This window comes from Pavona decussata, unplaced genomic scaffold (genome assembly GCF_977016875.1).
Source record: "Pavona decussata unplaced genomic scaffold, jaPavDecu1.1 SCAFFOLD_127, whole genome shotgun sequence".
Lineage (NCBI taxonomy): Eukaryota > Metazoa > Cnidaria > Anthozoa > Scleractinia > Agariciidae > Pavona > Pavona decussata.
Genome location: NW_028145541.1, coordinates 2184517 through 2203505, shown reverse-complemented (window position 1 = coordinate 2203505; position 18989 = coordinate 2184517). Strand labels below are relative to the sequence as shown.

Genomic DNA, 18989 nt, shown 5'->3' with positions numbered 1-18989 from the left:
AAGTTGCATTCTGGGAGCCATATGTGTGACATGCGCAGACAATGAATTTATAAAAATTGAACTCATTCAAAAACCTAAGGCTTCCTTCGTCACGTTATGTTAGATCTTTTTACTATATTTTCGAAAGGCGGCATCGTTCTCTGGTGTTTTCAGGGGACATGCCAGTCCATTACTCTCCCTGTAAATGAACTCATACGCAGTGTTATTTTACAGGTGAGTTTTGAAACAAAATTTAGTCTTCATGTTTCCGGCCGGCGCGTTGTTGATCGATGTAGCAATTAATTAATGTTTCCTTTCTTCGTTTTAATTTCTATTGTGCTAAGAGACGCTGTTCTCGTTTTCTTAACATACAGGAGCGAGGAGGAAGCAATTCGTTCACTCATGGCTCGCTTACTTTGAAATATAAACTCGACAATGAGTTTGAATTGGTGTTTGTGGTGAGTTTTTTTGGCCTAAATTAAGCTTGAGCTTATAAGCTTAGTTTACGTTGGTTTTGTACCAGTACAAAATGGCCATATTGTTACCAGAACAAATATAGAGAAATATTAAGCAACAAATATATATGTATATCTTATTATTTATTTACTTTGATAAAATTTTTTGGATCTATTTAGTCACTGCAAAATATAAATTCAACTGACTTAAGCTACACTTGTTGGTGCCAGAGTTACATTTCTAATACATAGTTTAATCTCCCAGTAACCACTCTTTCAAGCAGCCGTCTTCCTAATTCGACAACTTCCATGAAACTCCATATGTCACATCATTCCTCAGGCAACTATGTCATTATGGATTTCTTAAAAGTAATCATTTCCACTATCTGGCATTCTTTTGGGAAAGATTTCTGCACAGCCCCATACTTTAATATTATACATGCATCACTGCCTTACTAACTGTCTTCCATTAATGGAAAATATGAGTAGAGTTTGAGTTGCAAAATGCATAAATAATTAATGTACTGGGCTGTGTGGAATCTTGCTTTCTTTTCTTGATCAGAGTATTCTAGTCGAGAGATAATCAGCTGTAAAGAATAGATAGACAGCTTGAGCGAGTTTACAGGATAAGAACATTCGTAAGGGACAAAACACCCAAACCAATTATCAATAATTGTCAATTATTAGCCTGCGAGCAAGCTCTCTTGGGGGTGGGGGGCGGGAGGGAAAAAGAGGAGAGAGCTTGCAACGATGTCTCAGGAATTTTCATTTCTGCGTTGACTTTTTTCAACGTAAAATGCCGATTGGTGGATATTGAATTTGGTGCTTACGTCATTGCTTTTCGCGTGCGTCGTGTTGACAACACAAAAATGGTGGCGGAGTTTCTATTTGTGAAGGTTGCGAGAATTTCTCTAAATAACTTAGGTTTTCTCTGGAATTAAAATCTGAGAAAAGTCAAGCTGCTAATGCTTTAATTCAAAGTAGCGATGGTCTTGCAGTTTTACGTACGAGATTTGGGACAAGTTTGAGGCCAAATTTAAGCTTTTGTTTGGCTCAGCTGAAAAAAATATGAAGATCTTTCAGCTTACGCCACAAATTAAAGCTTTCTGAGTATATTGACTCAATTCTGAGTGCTTCGGTACGGCGTTAGCAGCGAACTGCCAGTTAGGGTAACATTCTTTAGAAGCCCAACGATTTCCTTTTGATCTGGCACTCTCACGTCTGCGGCTTTGCTATTCGTTCACAACATCACAAATTTCACACGAGTTGAGTGTTCCAATGAAACCACATTGTCGATATTGAGAATTGCGTCCTCCTTCTCGGTAACCCGGCTGCAAAATTGAGATCCTTCCGATTTCCTTGCACTGCTTCTTTTTTCCCTGGCCGGACTGTGTCAAGTTTTTGACATTTTTTATGTCCAGTAGTTTTGTGGCGTTGACACTGCAGTCGGCAAGATTCGCTTGACCCTTGGGATGACATTTGATTTGTGACCTTGACCTTTTGGTCAATTGGCTTTTAGTGTGCTCACAATTAAGTAAAATCCTTCACTAAATTTTCTGAGTTTTGTGGCACTCGGTAGGCATACTCGATCAGAGAAACTATAGTTTTTGTCAGCAAGGATTCCCGTCTTTCGAAGTGTATATTGTACCTTTCACATGTTTGTTTACGTTTGCTATTGTTTTCGGTTTGCGCTTATTGGCCAAATTCTGACAGCTAGGACAGCAGGGAGCCGCGGGGAGTATTGGGGGCGGCATTCAAATTCCTGAGACATCGTTGCAAGCTCTCTCCTCTTTCCCCCTCTAAACTTTGAACATTGTGTTAATTAATTTCTCAATCGCTAATTTAAAGAAATATTAATAGTGATTCTAAGACGAAAGGTTGAACCAAAATATAGTACAACCAGCGATTTTTGGTGCGTTACAACAGCAAAATTTGAAAACGTCCGCCAGACGTTTTCAAATTTGCACCCCTCTCTATCTTGGTCATCTGCCAGCAAAAATATCTGTGGATAGTTTCTTTGCATTCTGATAGCCTTTTAATGGAATTTTGTCATTATATCGTGGCTGCTATCAACCGAACAGCTTCTTTCCGATTTTCGATGTGTTACTAAAAATAGCGTGATACTGTCCCTTTAACACTTGCAATCTTTAACTTTTTGCTTTATTAGGTTGCATTCCAGAAAACATTACAGCTATCATACATAGATAAGCTACTAAATGACATCCAGTTGGAGTTTAGAGACAAATACAAAGATGAGCTTGAGGCAGGCATTACGAGAAACTACGAGTTCAATGACGACTTCAACCGGATACTGAGAGAAGCAGAATTGAGAAGTAAATTAGAATCCAAAGCGCCTACAAAAATGAGAACCTTTGAAGAATCAAAGAAGTCGCAAAAGACAGTGGCATCGCTCAAGATTGACAAGAATGAGAAAAACAAAGAGAGCAGCAAGAACGCAAAGAAAGGCGGATCAAAAAACAAGAAGCAGGAAGTGATGGAGGAAGGTAATTATCATTGTGAGATTTTTCATGGCAGAGAGGGTCTGTGGATTCTGGATGCTCTGAGGGAACTGGTCATAAGAAGTTAATTCAAAGAGGGCCCACCTTGTCTGGGGTAGGGGGTTATCAAAAACACACCTTGCTCATGTATATTACCAACAAAATTTTATTGGCTTTAAAATTTGAGTTGACACAGAAATATTCCGCTAGCAAGAATCAGCATTGCTAGATAAACAAGAAATGTGAGGTTTGAATCTCATTGTCATTTTTTACTGCTGGATAAAGAGTGGCTATGCAATAAAAACAACAGCTTGTGAGGTTGAGGAAGAGGGGGTGGAGCTTGGGGCTGGGGGGGAGGGGTAGAGACCACCATCTTTTTTGTGGTTTGGTGGGTCCTGTTCGAGTATAGTAATTTTGACTGCTTCCCTGAGAATGGATAAAGTTTGGTTGTGAGATAAATGGCTGGATAGGGATGCTTCTGTTGAAGCATGTCTTCTTTTAATAATGCATAATATTATTATAACAAAGATCTGCAGATCAGACTCAAAAGCGCCCATTGTACCGCTCATCCAATGGCGGAGACAAATTTTCAGAGAAAGTTTTCGGAAAAGGTTTTCCTCCCCCCCCCCCCCCCCCCCCCCCCCTTATTTTCGTTTTGAATTCCAATGGCCCTTGCAAAGAACTGTTTTTCCTACATAGTCATAAATGGTGGAAAATATCTCTATATTGGGAGGCACTGGCAGTAGTAAAAGTTCAGTGCCAGCTACAAGCGGCAAAACTCTATAGCTTGAGGTGGTTCGGTTTTGCTATGTTAGTTCCAAATAGTCATGTTTTTGGATTTGGAATGTCTGTCTTTAGTTCCACTTGTTTTAGGTTGAAGATTACTACTGAATCTCTTTGGTCTGAATTGATAGTTGAGGAGGGTTACTTTATAGCACTGTTCACAACCAACCAGGACTGTGATATTTATTATTGATTTTCTTTTGAAAGCAGCTGAAGTAAAATCCTCCAATGAGAAGACTTCATCTGCAGATACAAAAGATGGTATGACCAATGAAGAAATGATCAGAATGAATATTGAAAAAATGAAGAAGAGAGCCGCGCCTAAAGTGTTGAAGACTCCAGCAAGCAGGTCTGTGCATCTTGTCTGTGTGTTATGTTGTGTGTTCTGAGCTTTTTCAACATAAATGGTTTGTCTACCCTTGTTGTTCAACACAAGAAATAACAATTTATATTAAAGAGAACCAGCCTTTTTAAGCTTAAATGTGTTGATGTTTGCAGCAAAGGCTCCCTGGCAGCAAAGAAGAAAGGGAAGGAGGCAAGGAAGTGGGAAAATGCCGGCACAACACAGGATGGTAAGAGTTTGGATTACAGCAGTGCTAACGGCAACCAGACAAATGGACATGACGAAGAGGAAGACCTTGAAAACTTGGTAGGTTTTTAAGGACATTGATTAATGCTTGTATTGTAACCACAATCGTGGACAAAACTAATAAGAAACTGTTAGTCAATCTCCAAATTCAAGTGCTACAATGATACGTCAACAACACAGCCCCCCTCCCCCCTCGTCAATGTTGCTCTGCCACTGAAAAAAAGGCTGGGTCAACGTCCAGCCTTCAAAGCAACATTGAATTAGGGGGAGGGGGAAGTGAAGGTTTGGTACTTTCCAGGCGGTGTTTTCTTTAAGGTAGATTGAAATATATGCGCAAAATTTGCAGTTTTCTTAACAAGTTTTTTGTCCATGATTGCAACAATATTCCGTGCATAGATGTTACGCTTGGAACCAAATCTTGTCAACAGTGCTCTGAGTAGTAAATTGTTATTTTACAGCTTCCCATGGTTGGCACAATGCAGGGCGAGCTAAAGCCCATGGAATACGAGTCTGAGTCAGAGGAGGAAGATGATGAAGAAGAAGTGGATGCAGCAGGACCTTCTGGTCAACAAGGGTATGAGGAGACTTTCTTCCTTGGTAAACTCCCACTGTCTGGAACATCATTTACCCCAAGCTCCCAGCTCCATCCGGCAAGAACATATCGGCCCTTGATTCTGTTCATAGTAATTTACTATTTTCTATCTCAAAGTCCTGCTTTCTTGATCAATTTAAGTGTTGGGAATATTTAGCATAGTCATAAACTGCACCAAATACGTTTGTATTGGAAGGCAACCTCCTTAAGTGAACTTAGTTGTCAAGAGTTGTCTGCTAATAAAGTATTTGCTGTTTTTAGAAGTAAATCCTCCGGCCTTGGAGGAGGACTGTTCTCGTTTTTTAAAGGCTTGGCTGGACAAAAGACCCTGACCATTGACGACATCAATCCTGTCTTGGACAAGATGAAGGAACATCTAGTTGGTAATAAGCTCATTTTGCCGATAAATATGTCTTCTCGACATGTTTGTGGAAGTTAAAAGTTTTGTTAGCCTTAATATTTGAATTGCCAGAAGTGGCCATTGTTGATCGTTTTTGTTTCTTACATTCAACCTCGTCCCAGGGCTTTCAGGCAGTGAAATCCAAGATGGCAGCACACATCTCCATTTTGAATGAGAACAAGGTTGTTTTTTTAACGTTATCAGATTGATCCTTTCTTGCTGCTTTGTTCACAGCCAAAAATGTAGCAGCTGACATATCAGAGAAACTGTGTGATTCAGTAGCCACCAAGCTTGAAGGCAAAGTTCTGGGGACCTTTAGTGGTAAGACAAGATCACCAGGTCTGTGTAGTTTATTTTGTTTAGACAACTTCTAACACTATTTTCTCTGCTAAAGGTGTCACATCAACAGTGAAAGCAAGCTTGGAGGAATCTCTGGTGCAGATTTTGTCCCCCCGTCGAAGGATTGACATTCTGCGTGACGCAATGGATGCGAAGAAACGAGGCAAACCCTATTCTATCACTTTCTGCGGAGTAAATGGTGTTGGAAAATCAACAAATTTAGCCAAGGTAATAGAGCAGTAAAGTACTCACTACTCTGAAACAACAATTATCTATGCCTTTTAAGACAGAAACCAGGGATGTAGCTGAGAAAAAAAACCTTAGCAGACTCATTATTAAACACAGCTGGCACTTTTGGACTGTATTTTTGTTGTACCAGAAATTTCAGCCAGTGAAATTTGCCGGTAGCTGGCTCTTAGTGACATCCCTGTTGAACAGTCAAGGCACCATTAAAGTTAACAGTGTACAAGAAGAATGATAGGGTTGAAGCCCCAATAGTGATCAACATCTCATTTCTTATTACAAAATTACTATTTGAGAAAACTTACAGCTTATGAGAATAAAGTAAATGATCACCAAAATTAAAATGTCTTGATTGTAAAGAAATCCTCGTAACTAGTAGTATATTTGATTTACTGTGTAATTCTTAATTATTATTATATTTGACACAATGTAGATGTTCATGTTTAAATGATACATCTGTTAAGTCATTTTAGCCATCTAAACCAAATGAAAATTTAACTAAGTTAGGACAATTGCAGCTGAGTGATTACAGGGATGGACTCGTTATCTGGAGGCCCCAGGTTTGTGCCCCCTCTCTGACCACTAGCTGGCCATGCTTTTGTAAATAGCCAACTGGTAAGCTTCCCTGACAGCTGGGATTTCGGTTCTGTTTGTCTAAAATATTTCTTTGATAAACATGACCCCACAAGCTTCTAGCTTTAAATCTGACTTTGTATAAATAAATTTGCTGTACTTTTGCTTTACAAAATTGGTATCTTATTTCCCAACATTCACGCAGCATTCGTTTTGTTAGACATTGAAAATTTCTTTATTTGCTTTACTATGAGTTTTGGTTTGATTTATGACTACTACATTTGCCAGATTTGCTTTTGGCTCCTTGACAATGGCTTCCGTGTGATGATCGCTGCCTGTGATACGTTTCGTGCTGGAGCCGTGGAGCAGCTGAGAACTCATGTGCGACACTTGAATGCTCTTCATCCTCCTGCTGGTGGGAACGGACCTCCCTCTGTCCTGCTGTATGAGAAAGGCTATGGTAAAGATGCTGCTGCCATCGCTATGGATGCAATCAATTTTGGTAAGCTGCTTTGTTTGCTGAACAACAACAACAACAACCTTAGAAAACATTAAATTTTATTTATTCACAATAGATAAGATGTAGTTTTGTCATACTAAAATATTATGTATAAAAAAACAAAGAAACTTAAAATAATTCAAATTTCATGTCTTTCCATTTCAATCAGTTACCTTAGAAATCCAGCCTGATCTAGCACTCAGTTATAAGGCAGTGTGCAGTAAATGCTAGGTTGTATTCTTTGAAAGTGTATTCTTTGATCACTTCTCACTTTTATATACATCCGCAGTTCATATATGAATCATTTCATATACTTTACATAATTTCACTCCTCTTACGGGAAAATGGGAACTCACAATTGACCTTGCTCCCAATGTGTGGCTTCATAGCTCAGTTGGTAGAGCATCGCACCGGTAAAGCGGAGGTCACGGGTTCGAATCCTGTTGAAGCCTGAATTTTTTTCAGGCTTCTAATTTCCAATTGCATAAATTGGAAAATTCACTGCGATCAGTGTGATGATCCATCATTTCATATACTTTACATAGTTGTATTCTTTCTTGATTAGATTTCAAGGAGAAGTATTCTAATTTTAATGCTTAGCTCATTTTTTACAGTTCAAAGGGAATACATATGTGAGTGGAAATACTTAATCAAGGGAGGGTGAAATTTGTAGACATAAATTTGAATAATTTACCGTTGCTTTTGTATGTAGCCAGAGAGCAGCGCATTGATGTTGTATTAGTGGATACTGCTGGAAGAATGCAGGATAATGAGCCCCTGATGAGAGCCCTCTCCAAGGTCAGCTGTCTTTTATTTTTAATTAGTGTCCAGTCTCCAGTAGGGTTTACTCTTAAATACAGCATTGCAGGATTGCAGCAAATGAAAAGATATTGCTGCATAAAATTTACTCCAGTGTTTCAAATATGACACACAATTACACCGAGGAAGACCATGTTCCTTTTACAAAGATATTTAACAATTGAATACCTTTTGCAAACACGGATACACTTGAAATCTTTCTGCTACACCTCTTAGCCCCTCCTTCCTTTCACACCTTTATGGGTGTGAAGTGCAAATTAAGATGCCGTCCAGTTGTGGCAAGTTGTTGACTCAAGCATCCTCCAAAAAAATACGCCTCAAAATTTCATGATATCACCACAGCAACATAAGACATGAGATTCTAATTTGGCTGCAGGGTTTATTCCGAAAACTAAGCCAATTGTTTCAATAACGAATGTAGAAGAAGATGCATGCCGCTTATTAGTTATTTATACTCTGATAGTTGATTGACAACTGAGGGTGAAAATGGCCAGGCCAGGCTCCTTTAAACAGGATTTTCGTGTTTAAATGTTTGTCAATATGTTGATTTTATTAATTGAACTGGCCTGTATGTTATCAGTTGATCAAGCTCAACTCCCCTGACCTGGTACTGTTTGTTGGCGAGGCTCTGGTGGGGAATGAAGCAGTGGATCAACTGAAGAAGTTTAACCAGGCTTTGGCTGATTTCTCCATGGCTGAAAATCCACGACTGATCGATGGCATCCTGCTCACCAAGTTTGACACCATTGATGATAAGGTATGCCAGCATTTGTGGTTACTTCTCTTGTCTACCACATTATAATATTGAGCTTTGAAGTGCCAACACATCAGGAAACTTTGAACATCCCACTTCACATCCCATCAACTCCCAGTTGTTGCAAAATGTTATGTGATGCTGCAGATTTCTCCCACATTCAGCCCTCTTTCAAATGCATTTTTTTCTCAGATCCCCAGTTTCTCCCAGCTCCTCCCTTTTTTCCCAGTTCCCCCTTTTTCTCCCAGTTTCTCCCATCTTTCTCAGGTCCCTTCCCCCATTTCTTTGATCTCTCCCAGCGCCCCACCATTTCTCCCAGCCCCCTACATTTATTTCTTTGATCTCTCCTAGTTCCCTCCAGTTCTCCCAGCCCCACCCCATTTCTTTGATCTCCCCTCCCCATCTCTCCTAATTTCTCCCAGCCCCCTCCCATTTCTTTGATTTTCCCAGTTCCCTCCCATTTCTCCCAGTCTGCCCCCCCCCCTCCCCATTTCTTTGATCTCTCCTCCACCCCCATCCACCTCTTCAACCCCCTCCAGTATCCAACAGAGTGCAATAACTCACAGCAATATGTTGTTATCTGGCCTTAAACTCAGGGAGGGTGACAAAAGCCTCATCTATTTCTTGTTAAGTTTCATGGGTTATCCATTTTTACCCCCCTCAACTATCTTGAATTTACAAGCGTTCACCATTGTCTCCCCTGTAAGCAATTTCTCAACCCAAGTGCCAGAGTGCACAATTGCAATTTCAGTGTCATTTTCGTTAGGTCTTGTAGAAATAACAACATGATAAGTTTATGCATCAATTGGAAACTCAGAAAAAATCCGAGCTCCGGATGGGATTTGAACCCACGACCCTCCGTGATCAGTCAGATGCTCTAACCACTGAGCTACTGGAGACTCCATCGTGAGCAAGGGTGAAATGTGGGTCTTTGACTAGAACTGCATCACGCAGTCACATAGTCAAAGATCACGGAGTTACTATCGCTAGGCCTTGTCGAAATGGATGCAATTTCAATGGCTTCCATTTTCGAAAGTTTGTACTTTCGCAGTTCAGGCAAAAGCGTTTGCAAAATTGCCTTTTTCCAAAAGTGTACATTTTCAAAAGATTCCTCTGTTCGCGTTTTCAAAGTTTATTCATGTAAATGGAACATGACAACACAAAGGAAAGTCTACAAGGATGCATTCTCAAAAGTTTAGAATTTGAAAAGAATCCACTATGAGGTCCTGGATTTTGGATCATTACCCAAGTTAGTATGCAGCTTTCAATCTAAATTGGCTTGATTCTCCCTTTGGCGAGAGCGTTCTTAAAAGTTTTTCTTTGTTATCTGTAGGTTGGTGCAGCCATCTCCATGACATACACCACTGGTCAGCCGATCGTTTTCGTGGGCACAGGTCAGACATACAGTGATCTGAAGAGCCTGAATGTGAAGGCTGTGGTGAATGCTCTGCTAAGGGCCTGAGTATTAACGTTACACTCAAATGATGAAGCATAAACACGTTTCTACTGGTTTTTCATGGCAACTTGACAGTTAAAACTTATTTTCTTGTCAATATAGTATGAACGAATTTTCCCTCGGTTTTATTAAAAAGTAAGTAATCGTTTGTTGCTGTTGTCGAACATCAAAGACACGCTACACTATTGTTTTAGTAACAGGTTATGCAAGATATCTTAACAGCCATCGAGAAAAACTTAAAACCAAAGGTTAACCATATACTTGTCTTCTTTTATGCTTCAAAGGTGAAAACTAACTTAACATTATACAAGAATAAAATATGAATTTAAAGTCATGTTTGTTTGTATTTTCTGCATTTTACAACTACTATCTCCCTGAGCAAGCGCTTTTTGTGGTTTCTGTATTTATTTTTTTATTTTTTACCTTTCAACACCAAGAAGCTGGCTTGAAGTTTGAACAATTTATTGTTTTTGAGAGTAAATGTGGATTACATTCAATCTATCGTCTCATGCACCATATGTAACTTCTTCTAGCTGTTTATTTTAATTGTCATTTATATATTTGTTTGTTTGCTTGTTTATTTACTTACGAAGTCTGGACAATTTATTGTTCTTGACAGTAAATGTTAATGTTAAATTCAACCCTCTTTCATATCATGCACCATATATAACTTCTTCTACTTTTCTTGATAAATGGTCAGTGTTCATTTTAGTTCTCATTATTTAATTATTTACAGATTACATATCGAGATCACAGTACATCTAAATACATTATAAGCACAATTCTGCTCACACAAATACATTGTAAACGAGAAATAAAATGCACAGGTACGAATACCCCTGTTGTCAGCGAAAGAAATCATCGACAGTAAAAAAGTTTGATGTATGATTAATATCGTTGCCGGAAAAGTAATGAGTAGCGGGAAAATGTCGAAGCTTAGGAGCTTTTTGAAGGCCACATATCACTAACGGAGAGGGATAAACGGAATTTAAATGCACTCTTATACTTTCACTGCTTTATGTAAGATAATCCTTGTATGCATACAGTCATTCGTTACATGCATATTTACATACTTAATTGGGAAGATCAATTGCTACGACCTTACTTTACTATGGTGTTACCTAAAACTTTTTTTATTTCATTCGTATACAGGTAAAATTTGCTTATAAACCAAAAGTAATGTAGAGTTCTTCACCGTCATCCGTTCGCTAAACACGCTCTTTTTCTTTTTCCTTTTTCAAACCTTTCCAAATAATTTTCTCTTCCACCGAAATAATTTTCTCTTCCATCGTAAGCAGTGCCCAACTCGAAAGCAGCATGCTCCTTTGGGCGCTGCTCACACTAAACCAAACAAATTTATCCTAATTCTTTTTAATCCTCCTTTGTAATATAAATGTTTATTGTTTTTTATGTATTGTACTGAATCCCCGGGGGGGGGGGGTACTCTCTTATAAGAGGCTAATGGGGATGTGCCGCTGGATGGGGTCGCATTTTCACGACTGGATTGACTAGAATGGGGTTGCATTTTCAGTAGAGTTACTAGAATGGGGTCGCACATTTTCGGATTTTTGGGGTAAGAAAAAAAAAATAAATAGAAAGTGACTTAGTTGGGATCGCAAAAATTACATTTTCCCAAAAAGTGACTAAGATGGGGTCTATAACTGGCCACAAAAAAGACTATAATGGGGCAGGGGCTCTGAGAGGCCAGCGGCACATACCCAGCAAAACTGAACCCAAGAACCCCCCCCCCCCCCCCCCCCCGGGACTGAATCTCGTTCTACGTGTGAAAAATAAAAATTGAATTGAATTCGTTGTCTTGTTCATCTTCCATTCTCGACCCTAGTGCCTTTCGGCTTGCCGTCTGTCATGCGCAGAAAGAAGAGCTTTGTTGAGGTCGAGAGTGGTTCATTTTAAAGACTGGTTTATTTATATATTGAAAGCCCAGGGCGCTTTCCTTTGAGCAAACATTTCCGAACCAACCGATTGAAACTCACGCATGGCCTGTTTGTTTTGGAAATTTCGAGAATACTTTGAGAGTGACTACTGCTCCAAAACCATATTTTGAATAAAGTTGAATGGCTTTTCACGCCATCGGGTAAGTTTTTGATCTACAAATGAGGTCGTAACGTTAAAAATGAAAACGAAGCTCTTCACTTAAGCTCTACACACACCAATAAAACATGTTTAATTAAACCAGGTTTAACAAAATGAAAATTTTTAACAGAAAGCTGAACCACGGACGTTAACACAGGATTCAAGTAAACTTTAACTTATGCTCTCATTTGTGCTAAATCTGTAGTCGAAAAAAATCCGAAAGCAGCTTTTATGAAGGAAACAAATTTAAACTGTGTTTAACTAAACAGCTTTTAAACGTGTTTAAGCCTTGGTGTGAATGGGGCATTAGACTTAGCGAAAAACGCCGGCATATGACGTGTAGCCCGGGAGCGAACCCACAAGACCTTGCGGCACGAGTAAAATTGTTCAATATTCCCTCCCCAGTCCCACTCTGTGTATTCATGCTTGCTCAGGATTTTGGTCCAAGGCCTCATCCTGGGCCAGGTAACACTGGTCTGCCTGGCTCGTATGGAATATTCTGGAACTCTTGGCCTCAGAGTCTCCTACTTTTGACTGCATTAATGTCAGTGGCGCAACGTCTGTCTTCTTACGAGCAGGTCCAGCGGTATTCTGTGTTCCTGTCATGTACAACAGCACAGACATTCCCACCTCCAAGCAACGCATTGATGTTTGAAACGCAAACCACGGCCACACCGAAACGTGTTTTGCGTCAGAAAAAACGCTGTAGACGCTTGCCATGGCGTAAACGTACATTGCGCCTATGCTGAAACCGCCCACAACAGCGCCTATGCAACGTTTGAAGATGGAAAACGTTTGCTGCCCCCTGGTGTGAGTTTTGGAGGCTCCTTTTCGCACCAGACGTAACTTCTTCCAGATTAAGGCGGAAATGAAAACGTAAAAGCAAGCGAGACTGAAGTATAATAACGTGTTGATTATCTGACAGGCGAAAATCAAGCCCTTATACGCTGGGAATAAGGAAACGATCACTTCTGAGACAAAAACGAATGTAAAGTAGGGAACCGTGACAAGGGCAATGTTACGAGTCGTGTACCAGTTCTGAAATCTTCCTTTCATCACAAGCGCGTTTCTCAAAACCAAAAAGATAAGCATGAACGCGGTAATCAGACAAGGCTCGCCAATCCCCCAGATTAAATTCAGCACTGTGATGTGAAGACATTTTTTGGAGTTGTAAGCATCCACGCTCAGAAAAACGCACCTTGAGAGCCCAAATATAATTATCTGGCTTAGCACTACCAAAGAAACTTTCTTCTGGCGAGCAGCAGTGTTCGTTTTGAGCAGTCTAAGGAACGCCACGAGCGCTAAAAGGCCGACGATTCCGAAACACGCTCCGAGTCCGTATTGATGGAAATCCCAGGCAACGCCCCAGGTATTTACCGCCGTGCTCCACTCGGGTTGAGGTTCGGCTCCTGGTTCAGCTTTGCCCCAGCCAGTCGATTCTTGTTCGGGGCTAACGTGCTCTGCTTGAGTTTCCGCGGTTTGTTTTGTAGGTTCTGGCTCTGAAGTCATCTCGATGAAGAGGTTGCTTGTTTAAAAATTCATGGACACTGCAAGCCTTAGGTTTTTTACTTGATATTCGTCCCGAAGATTAATTTCCTTGTACAAAGCAGATAGACTCGCCGGAAGACGCAAAATGAGAGATCTAAACCCCTTAGATGAAATGTTTGTAGTGTTTCAATTGAAGCCTAACGCTGACGACCTCCGAATGAAACCTTTGAGTTGTAATCTTTAGCTTTGTGCTGGATAGTGCAGTAAGTAAATTTTCATCTATCAGGAAGGAAACTCACAAATCTAGAAGCACTTCTTCAGAATTCTTGCTCGTCTGTCTTTGAAATTCTTGAAACTAATTGAATGTATCTTACGTAAGAGAAGCTTTTTCAGCCCTCACAGCACGGAAGATGCAGTCCAACTCACGGCTACGTAAGCTTCAAAGCTATTTATCTGCATTATCTCCAAGCAGCTGCTACTAACTGTTTGTTCAATTACGTACAAAACATAAAAACTTTTTTTTCTTCAAATCCATCATCGCTGATCTCTTTTGTCTGTATTCAGTGAAAGTATTGATAATTAACCAGCTTATCCAAAACTGAGTAATCTTAGTGACATTTTTTTGGCCTAAAACTTTTTTGACGGGATTTACATCCTCTATACAAAGTTAGATAACTCTGTGTTTCTTGAATAATGGTTCCATTTATTATTTATGCATTAACGCCAGCGTTTTCACGTAATTAACACCTTTGTCATATTTCTCTTTAGGTTCCTTAACTAGTTTCCTTTGCCTTGCTGTGTATCGGCATATATCAGAATGATTCTTTTCTTGTCTTATCATTTCCTCAACTAAATTGTTCATTGTTATATTCGTCTTTTATTCATGAACGATAAGGAAAAAGAAATAACCGAAACCTCAGTACAAACGTGTAAAAAGCGAGATTTAACATGATATCATTTGTGATTCTGAAATGTGGTAACTGCACGACAACGAGAGTTTGTCTATTTGATGTTGTGGTTTGAATTCAGACATCAAAGAACTCATCCCAAAGTATTTTCCTTTTGCAATTAATGAAGGGTCTTTTGCTTGCCCTGCCAAACTCTTCACTAGTTAATTGGAACAATTAAAATACAACCGAGAACTGAACAGAATGATGTATTTCAATTGTTAAAGTTTTTTGTTCTTGAAACAATGGGCGAAAACTGAACTAAGCTTGGAAAACTTAAAGATAGGGCAAATTGATACAGTGTGACATAATTAACTCCGTGAAATTAATATTAAAGAACTAGTTAAATATGGGGGAAATAGTTTCTTTTTTTTTAATTAATGGTGAAATTTGTAGTCTCTACATGGCTTGTACGGTCTAAAATGTAAAAGAAAAAATGCAAGAATGTAAAATTGTAACTTTTCGAATCCTGCTTTCGAGTTTCCATCTGCCCTGTGGTGCTGGGCACGATATAAAAAAAAATCTCTCAGTGCATTGTTTCTTATTTCAAGTATTTGAAATTACTGATTTAAGAATGTAAATAAAAGATGTCGATCAGCTTTAAAATTCACCATGTTTTGGAACTACTGGTAATTACGATTTCAAACTAAAGGATGAAACGGTAAAAAATATCTCAACTCAGAAGTGACTTATCATTCGAAATATCAACTTCTGTCCAAAGTTGGAGGCAAGTTCTGTGAATTTGCTCGCGGTCTTACGTTGCTTGTATAACGTCAATTTTTTACCGGCTGTCGCTTTCTTTAATTTAAGTCACAATTCAACGGCTTACAAAGGAAAACACTTACTTCAAATAACAAATATTGAGTCGTCTTATTTACCAAGCGTGGACGGAATGTCACACAAAGACAAACATTACTTGGGATTAAAAAGGGGAATTCTGTTCTAAACCAATAATAAATAAGCCCTTGACAAGAAAATAAACTAGGAGAATTGCATTGCCACTCCCTCGAATGAGCTGCAAGTCGACGAATTTCTGTAACTGATGGTCGAAAATAGTGTTATGCTCCGCGCGTATTGCTTTGAATTTGTGCTTTGTGAGAGAAGTTTTTCTCAAGCAAACGAAAAAAAATTCACACAACGCATACATCTCACTCCATTTAATCCTGTGCTCAATCCTTTATTTGTTGGTTTAATTTATTTAACAGCAACAGCTACAAAAGTGTAGACGAAAACGAACAATGATTGCTAAAATCATAAAACTGTGATCCCAGCTATATGTGGCTACCCCTTTCGTTTCCAAAAAAATTGTTGAATTATATGTGAGGCAAATTCATGATTCAGAATATTAAAGTCTCTCTCTCTGTGTGTTGACATCACATATCATTATTATTATTATTATTATTGTTATTAATATTATCCGCATATATTTTTAAGAGTTGTTTTTCTTCAAGTATGTAAAGCTTACAGAGTCTAATTATAACAGTCTAATTATTTTAGGCTGCTCAAATTTGATCAGAAATCATTATCATAATCGTCATCATCATTCTTCTTCTTCTTCTTCTTCTTCTTCTTCTTCTTCTTCTTCTTCTTCTTCTTCTTCTTCTTCTTCTTCTTCTTCTTCTTCTTCTTCTTCTTCTTCTTCTTCTTTATCACTGTTTATTATTTTAAATTTTCAAAGCAAAACAACAAAACTGGTACAACTGCAAAATACCGGAATCATATATTGGCAACTCACATATAATATTACACTAATTCGTAAACAGCATCTGAGAGTAAGTCTACAGAAATCCAAGAGGAGATAATCGGGGTGAGGAAAAGTGAAAGCGGGCGAGAAAACTTTCGGCGAAGAAAACTCAATGAGCCAAGCAGAGTTTTCCTGCTTGTCTTGACTCCGAAATTTTCCCGCAAGCTTTGACTTTCGTTCGCCATGGCTATCTGCTCTTTGGTGTCCCAGGATGCGAATTCCCACATTACTTGAATTATTTACGAAGATGTTAACTAAGGAAATCGTCGATGTTCCGGCTAATTACAGGAAAATTTCGCTGGCGATTTTTTTCGTCTTGCAAAGACTTCATATCGCGAAACCAGAAAGTCGCTCACTTTTAAGAAAAAAAGTCCCAATAAATTTTCTCAAATCACAAACTGATTAAGCTTTTGTTCAAATGTCCCCGTTTCATTGCAAGACTAAAACATCATTTTAAAATCTTTGATTACACGGTTTACATGTAAATATTTCTGTCTCCGTATTGCCCTGTACATGTTCAGAAGATATATGCCTTCCAAGTCGAGTACAAAAATAAACCATCTACTGTACTTTTGAAAAGCTTCTGAGTCGGTACCGGCTCCGGTTGAAATCCTGAAGTTTACTTCAATAAAATGAAAGCTACCGAGTAGTACTTTTCTGTGGTGCTGTTTATCATGCTGCACAAGGTGATTCTAACGTTTGAGTCTGTGGATAAAATCCTTAAGTGTGACCATTTAAGTGAAAGCTACTGAGCAGTACTTTCCTGTGGCTCTTTTTATTATGCTGTACAAGTTGGCTCTAACTTTGGAGTCTGTGGATGAAATCCTCAAGTGTGACCATTCAAATGAAAGCTACAAAACTTCCTGTTGTGCTGTTTATTATGCTGTACAAGGTGGTTCTAACTTTGGAGCCTGTGGATGAAATCCTTAACTGTGATCATTAAAATGAAAGCTACTAAGCAGTACTTTCCCGTGGTGCTGTTTATTATGCTGTACAAGGTGGTTCTAACTGTGGAGTCTGTGGATGAAATCCTAAAGTGTGACCATTCAAATGAAAGCTACTGAGCAGTACTTTCCTGTGGTGCTGTTTGTTATGCTGTACAATGTGGCTCTAACTTTTGATTCTCGGAATGAATCCTAAAGTGTGACCATTCAAATGAAATCTACTGAGCAGTATTTTTCTGTGGTCCCATTTGTTATGCTGCACAGGGTAGTTCTAATAAGCCGCTGGTAATTAAACACTAATGTTCTTGCCTCCAGTATAATTACATGTCATTTACAATTTTTCCAGTTCAACTGGTTTGACAGGTGTTTCTGAGCCAATACTTGTTGGTGCGATTTCACCTTTCTTTGCCTCTACGCTCTTGTCGTTGACTGCGTAACACAGGACCAAAACCATGTAAATTTCCACGAATCTGAATACTGTTTGGAAAGCCCACCAAGGCCACGCGGAAACACTCCGCGCCTCAGAAAAAATGCTATAGACGCTTGTCATGGCATAGAACTGCATGACGCAAATTGCGATGCCGCCACACACGGCAGCGATACACATTCGAAAAATTGCACGCGTGCGTTTTCCTCGCGTTTGGACCGCGTCTGAAGCCCAGCGTTTGCTTGAGGCCATTGAAAGTTTCTTCCACAATAAAACAGATATTATGGAGTAGAAAACCGTCAGAGGGAAGCCGTATAAAATGTACAGAACCTGGCAAGTGAACGCAAGGCCCTTGAATGCGGGGGCAAATGACAGCGTGAGTTCTGCACTGAATGCGAAAATAAAATACGGCAGAGTCGCGATGGCAATGTTCTTCGTATTGTACCACCTTTGAAATTTGTGCTTGAGGATCAGAGCGTTTCGCATGACAATAAAGACCAATGTGTAAGCAGCTATAAGACATGGCTGGCCAACACCCCATAGAACATTCACAAACGCAGCCGGCGTTATCTTTCTCCAATGATAAGCATCGATACAAAGGCATAGGCTTCTGGTTATGCAAAATAATCCTAAAAGGCTCAACACAACAATGGGTACTTTATGGCCTTGACCACCAGTATTGGCTTTCCTAACTCGCTTCCACAGCCATGCTAATATTAACAAGAAAATCACACCGTAAACTGCTCCCAGGCCATACTGGTGAAATTCCCAAGCGGCTCCCCATTCTTCGGTAGCCTTCGACCATTCCGGAAGCGGTTCGGCTACTGTTTCGGCGGTCGGGTGGTGATCGGACGATTCCGGTTCTGTTTCGGGTGCTGATGTGTTGAAACGACTTTCTGGCTCTGGTTCAGAGCTCATGTCTTCGATTTTTCGTTTAAATCAGTTTTTAAAAAGTGTAAATCCCTTGTAGATGCCTGTTAAATCATTCGCAGGCTTGCTTTCGTTGTCAGTTACTTGAGATTTCACGGTTCTTTTTGTATAAGGTCGAAAAATCGACAGGACGATCCTCTCTTACTCACTCCAAGCGGTTATAAGCTAACGTTCGGCAAAGGACTTTTAAAAATTGGCTTCGAAAGCTGTTAAGCGTCTTTAAACACTCGCAGATCAGTTTAATGCAACTTCTACTCGAACAACGTTTCCACTCAAATAAACTTAATCTTGTCTATTCCTGCAGTTCACAAGGACGAAATGCTTGAAACTTCGGCATCATTGTTCCGTTTTGCGCAATATGTTTCCTTGTTTGTACACATAGTACTTAAGTTGCATCCAACAGGTACACAGCGAAGATCCACTAATCCACTCGTTG

The 18989-nt window shown here is 39.4% G+C and overlaps 3 protein-coding genes across 5 annotated transcripts; 1 reads left to right on the top strand and 2 right to left on the bottom strand.

Annotated features, from left to right (window-relative positions):
- The first annotated feature begins 41 nt into the window (after window positions 1-41).
- On the top strand, window positions 42-10313 carry LOC146469190 (signal recognition particle receptor subunit alpha-like). 2 transcript variants are annotated; one of them, XM_085123822.1, is made up of 13 exons: window positions 42-213; window positions 354-437; window positions 2602-2938; window positions 3926-4064; window positions 4214-4364; window positions 4763-4878; window positions 5158-5279; window positions 5531-5617; window positions 5691-5863; window positions 6740-6953; window positions 7663-7748; window positions 8350-8526; window positions 9857-10313. In XM_085123822.1, the coding sequence occupies exons 1-13, from the start codon at window positions 97-99 to the stop codon at window positions 9983-9985; spliced, it is 1932 nt and encodes a 643-aa protein (XP_084979948.1). In that variant the 5' UTR covers window positions 42-96; the 3' UTR covers window positions 9986-10313. The 2 variants fall into 2 exon arrangements, with proteins under 2 accessions (XP_084979948.1, XP_084979947.1); XM_085123821.1 differs by having other exon boundaries at window positions 3923-4064.
- Window positions 10314-11915: 1602 nt separating this feature from the next.
- LOC146469189 (uncharacterized) lies at window positions 11916-13633 on the bottom strand. Its single transcript, XM_085123873.1, has one exon. The coding sequence runs from the start codon at window positions 13580-13582 to the stop codon at window positions 12494-12496; it is 1089 nt and encodes a 362-aa protein (XP_084979999.1). The 5' UTR covers window positions 13583-13633; the 3' UTR covers window positions 11916-12493.
- Window positions 13634-15660: 2027 nt separating this feature from the next.
- LOC146469188 (uncharacterized) lies at window positions 15661-18541 on the bottom strand. Of its 2 annotated transcripts, XR_014867327.1 has the most exons (2): window positions 16162-18541; window positions 15661-16128 (listed from the first exon to the last, which is right to left on the bottom strand). XR_014867327.1 is itself a non-coding variant. In XM_085123819.1 (1 exon), exon 1 carries the CDS (start codon window positions 18539-18541, stop codon window positions 17528-17530), a length of 1014 nt encoding a protein of 337 aa, XP_084979945.1. In that variant the 3' UTR covers window positions 15661-17527. The 2 variants fall into 2 exon arrangements, 1 of the variants encoding a protein (XP_084979945.1); XM_085123819.1 differs by having other exon boundaries at window positions 15661-18541.
- Window positions 18542-18989: the final 448 nt, after the last annotated feature.

Excerpts from the sequence above, each read along its gene's own strand:
- LOC146469188 (XM_085123819.1), bottom strand. The coding sequence starts at position 18,541 with ATGAGCTCTGAACCAGAGCCAGAAAGTCGTTTCAACACATCAGCACCC.
- LOC146469189 (XM_085123873.1), bottom strand. The coding sequence starts at position 13,582 with ATGACTTCAGAGCCAGAACCTACAAAACAAACCGCGGAAACTCAAGCA.
- LOC146469190 (XM_085123821.1), top strand. The coding sequence starts at position 97 with ATGTTAGATCTTTTTACTATATTTTCGAAAGGCGGCATCGTTCTCTGG. Across the intron at positions 4,065-4,213 it reads TTGAAGACTCCAGCAAGCAG|CAAAGGCTCCCTGGCAGCAA; the intron begins GTCTGTGCATCT and ends TGATGTTTGCAG. Across the intron at positions 8,527-9,856 it reads TTGACACCATTGATGATAAG|GTTGGTGCAGCCATCTCCAT; the intron begins GTATGCCAGCAT and ends TGTTATCTGTAG.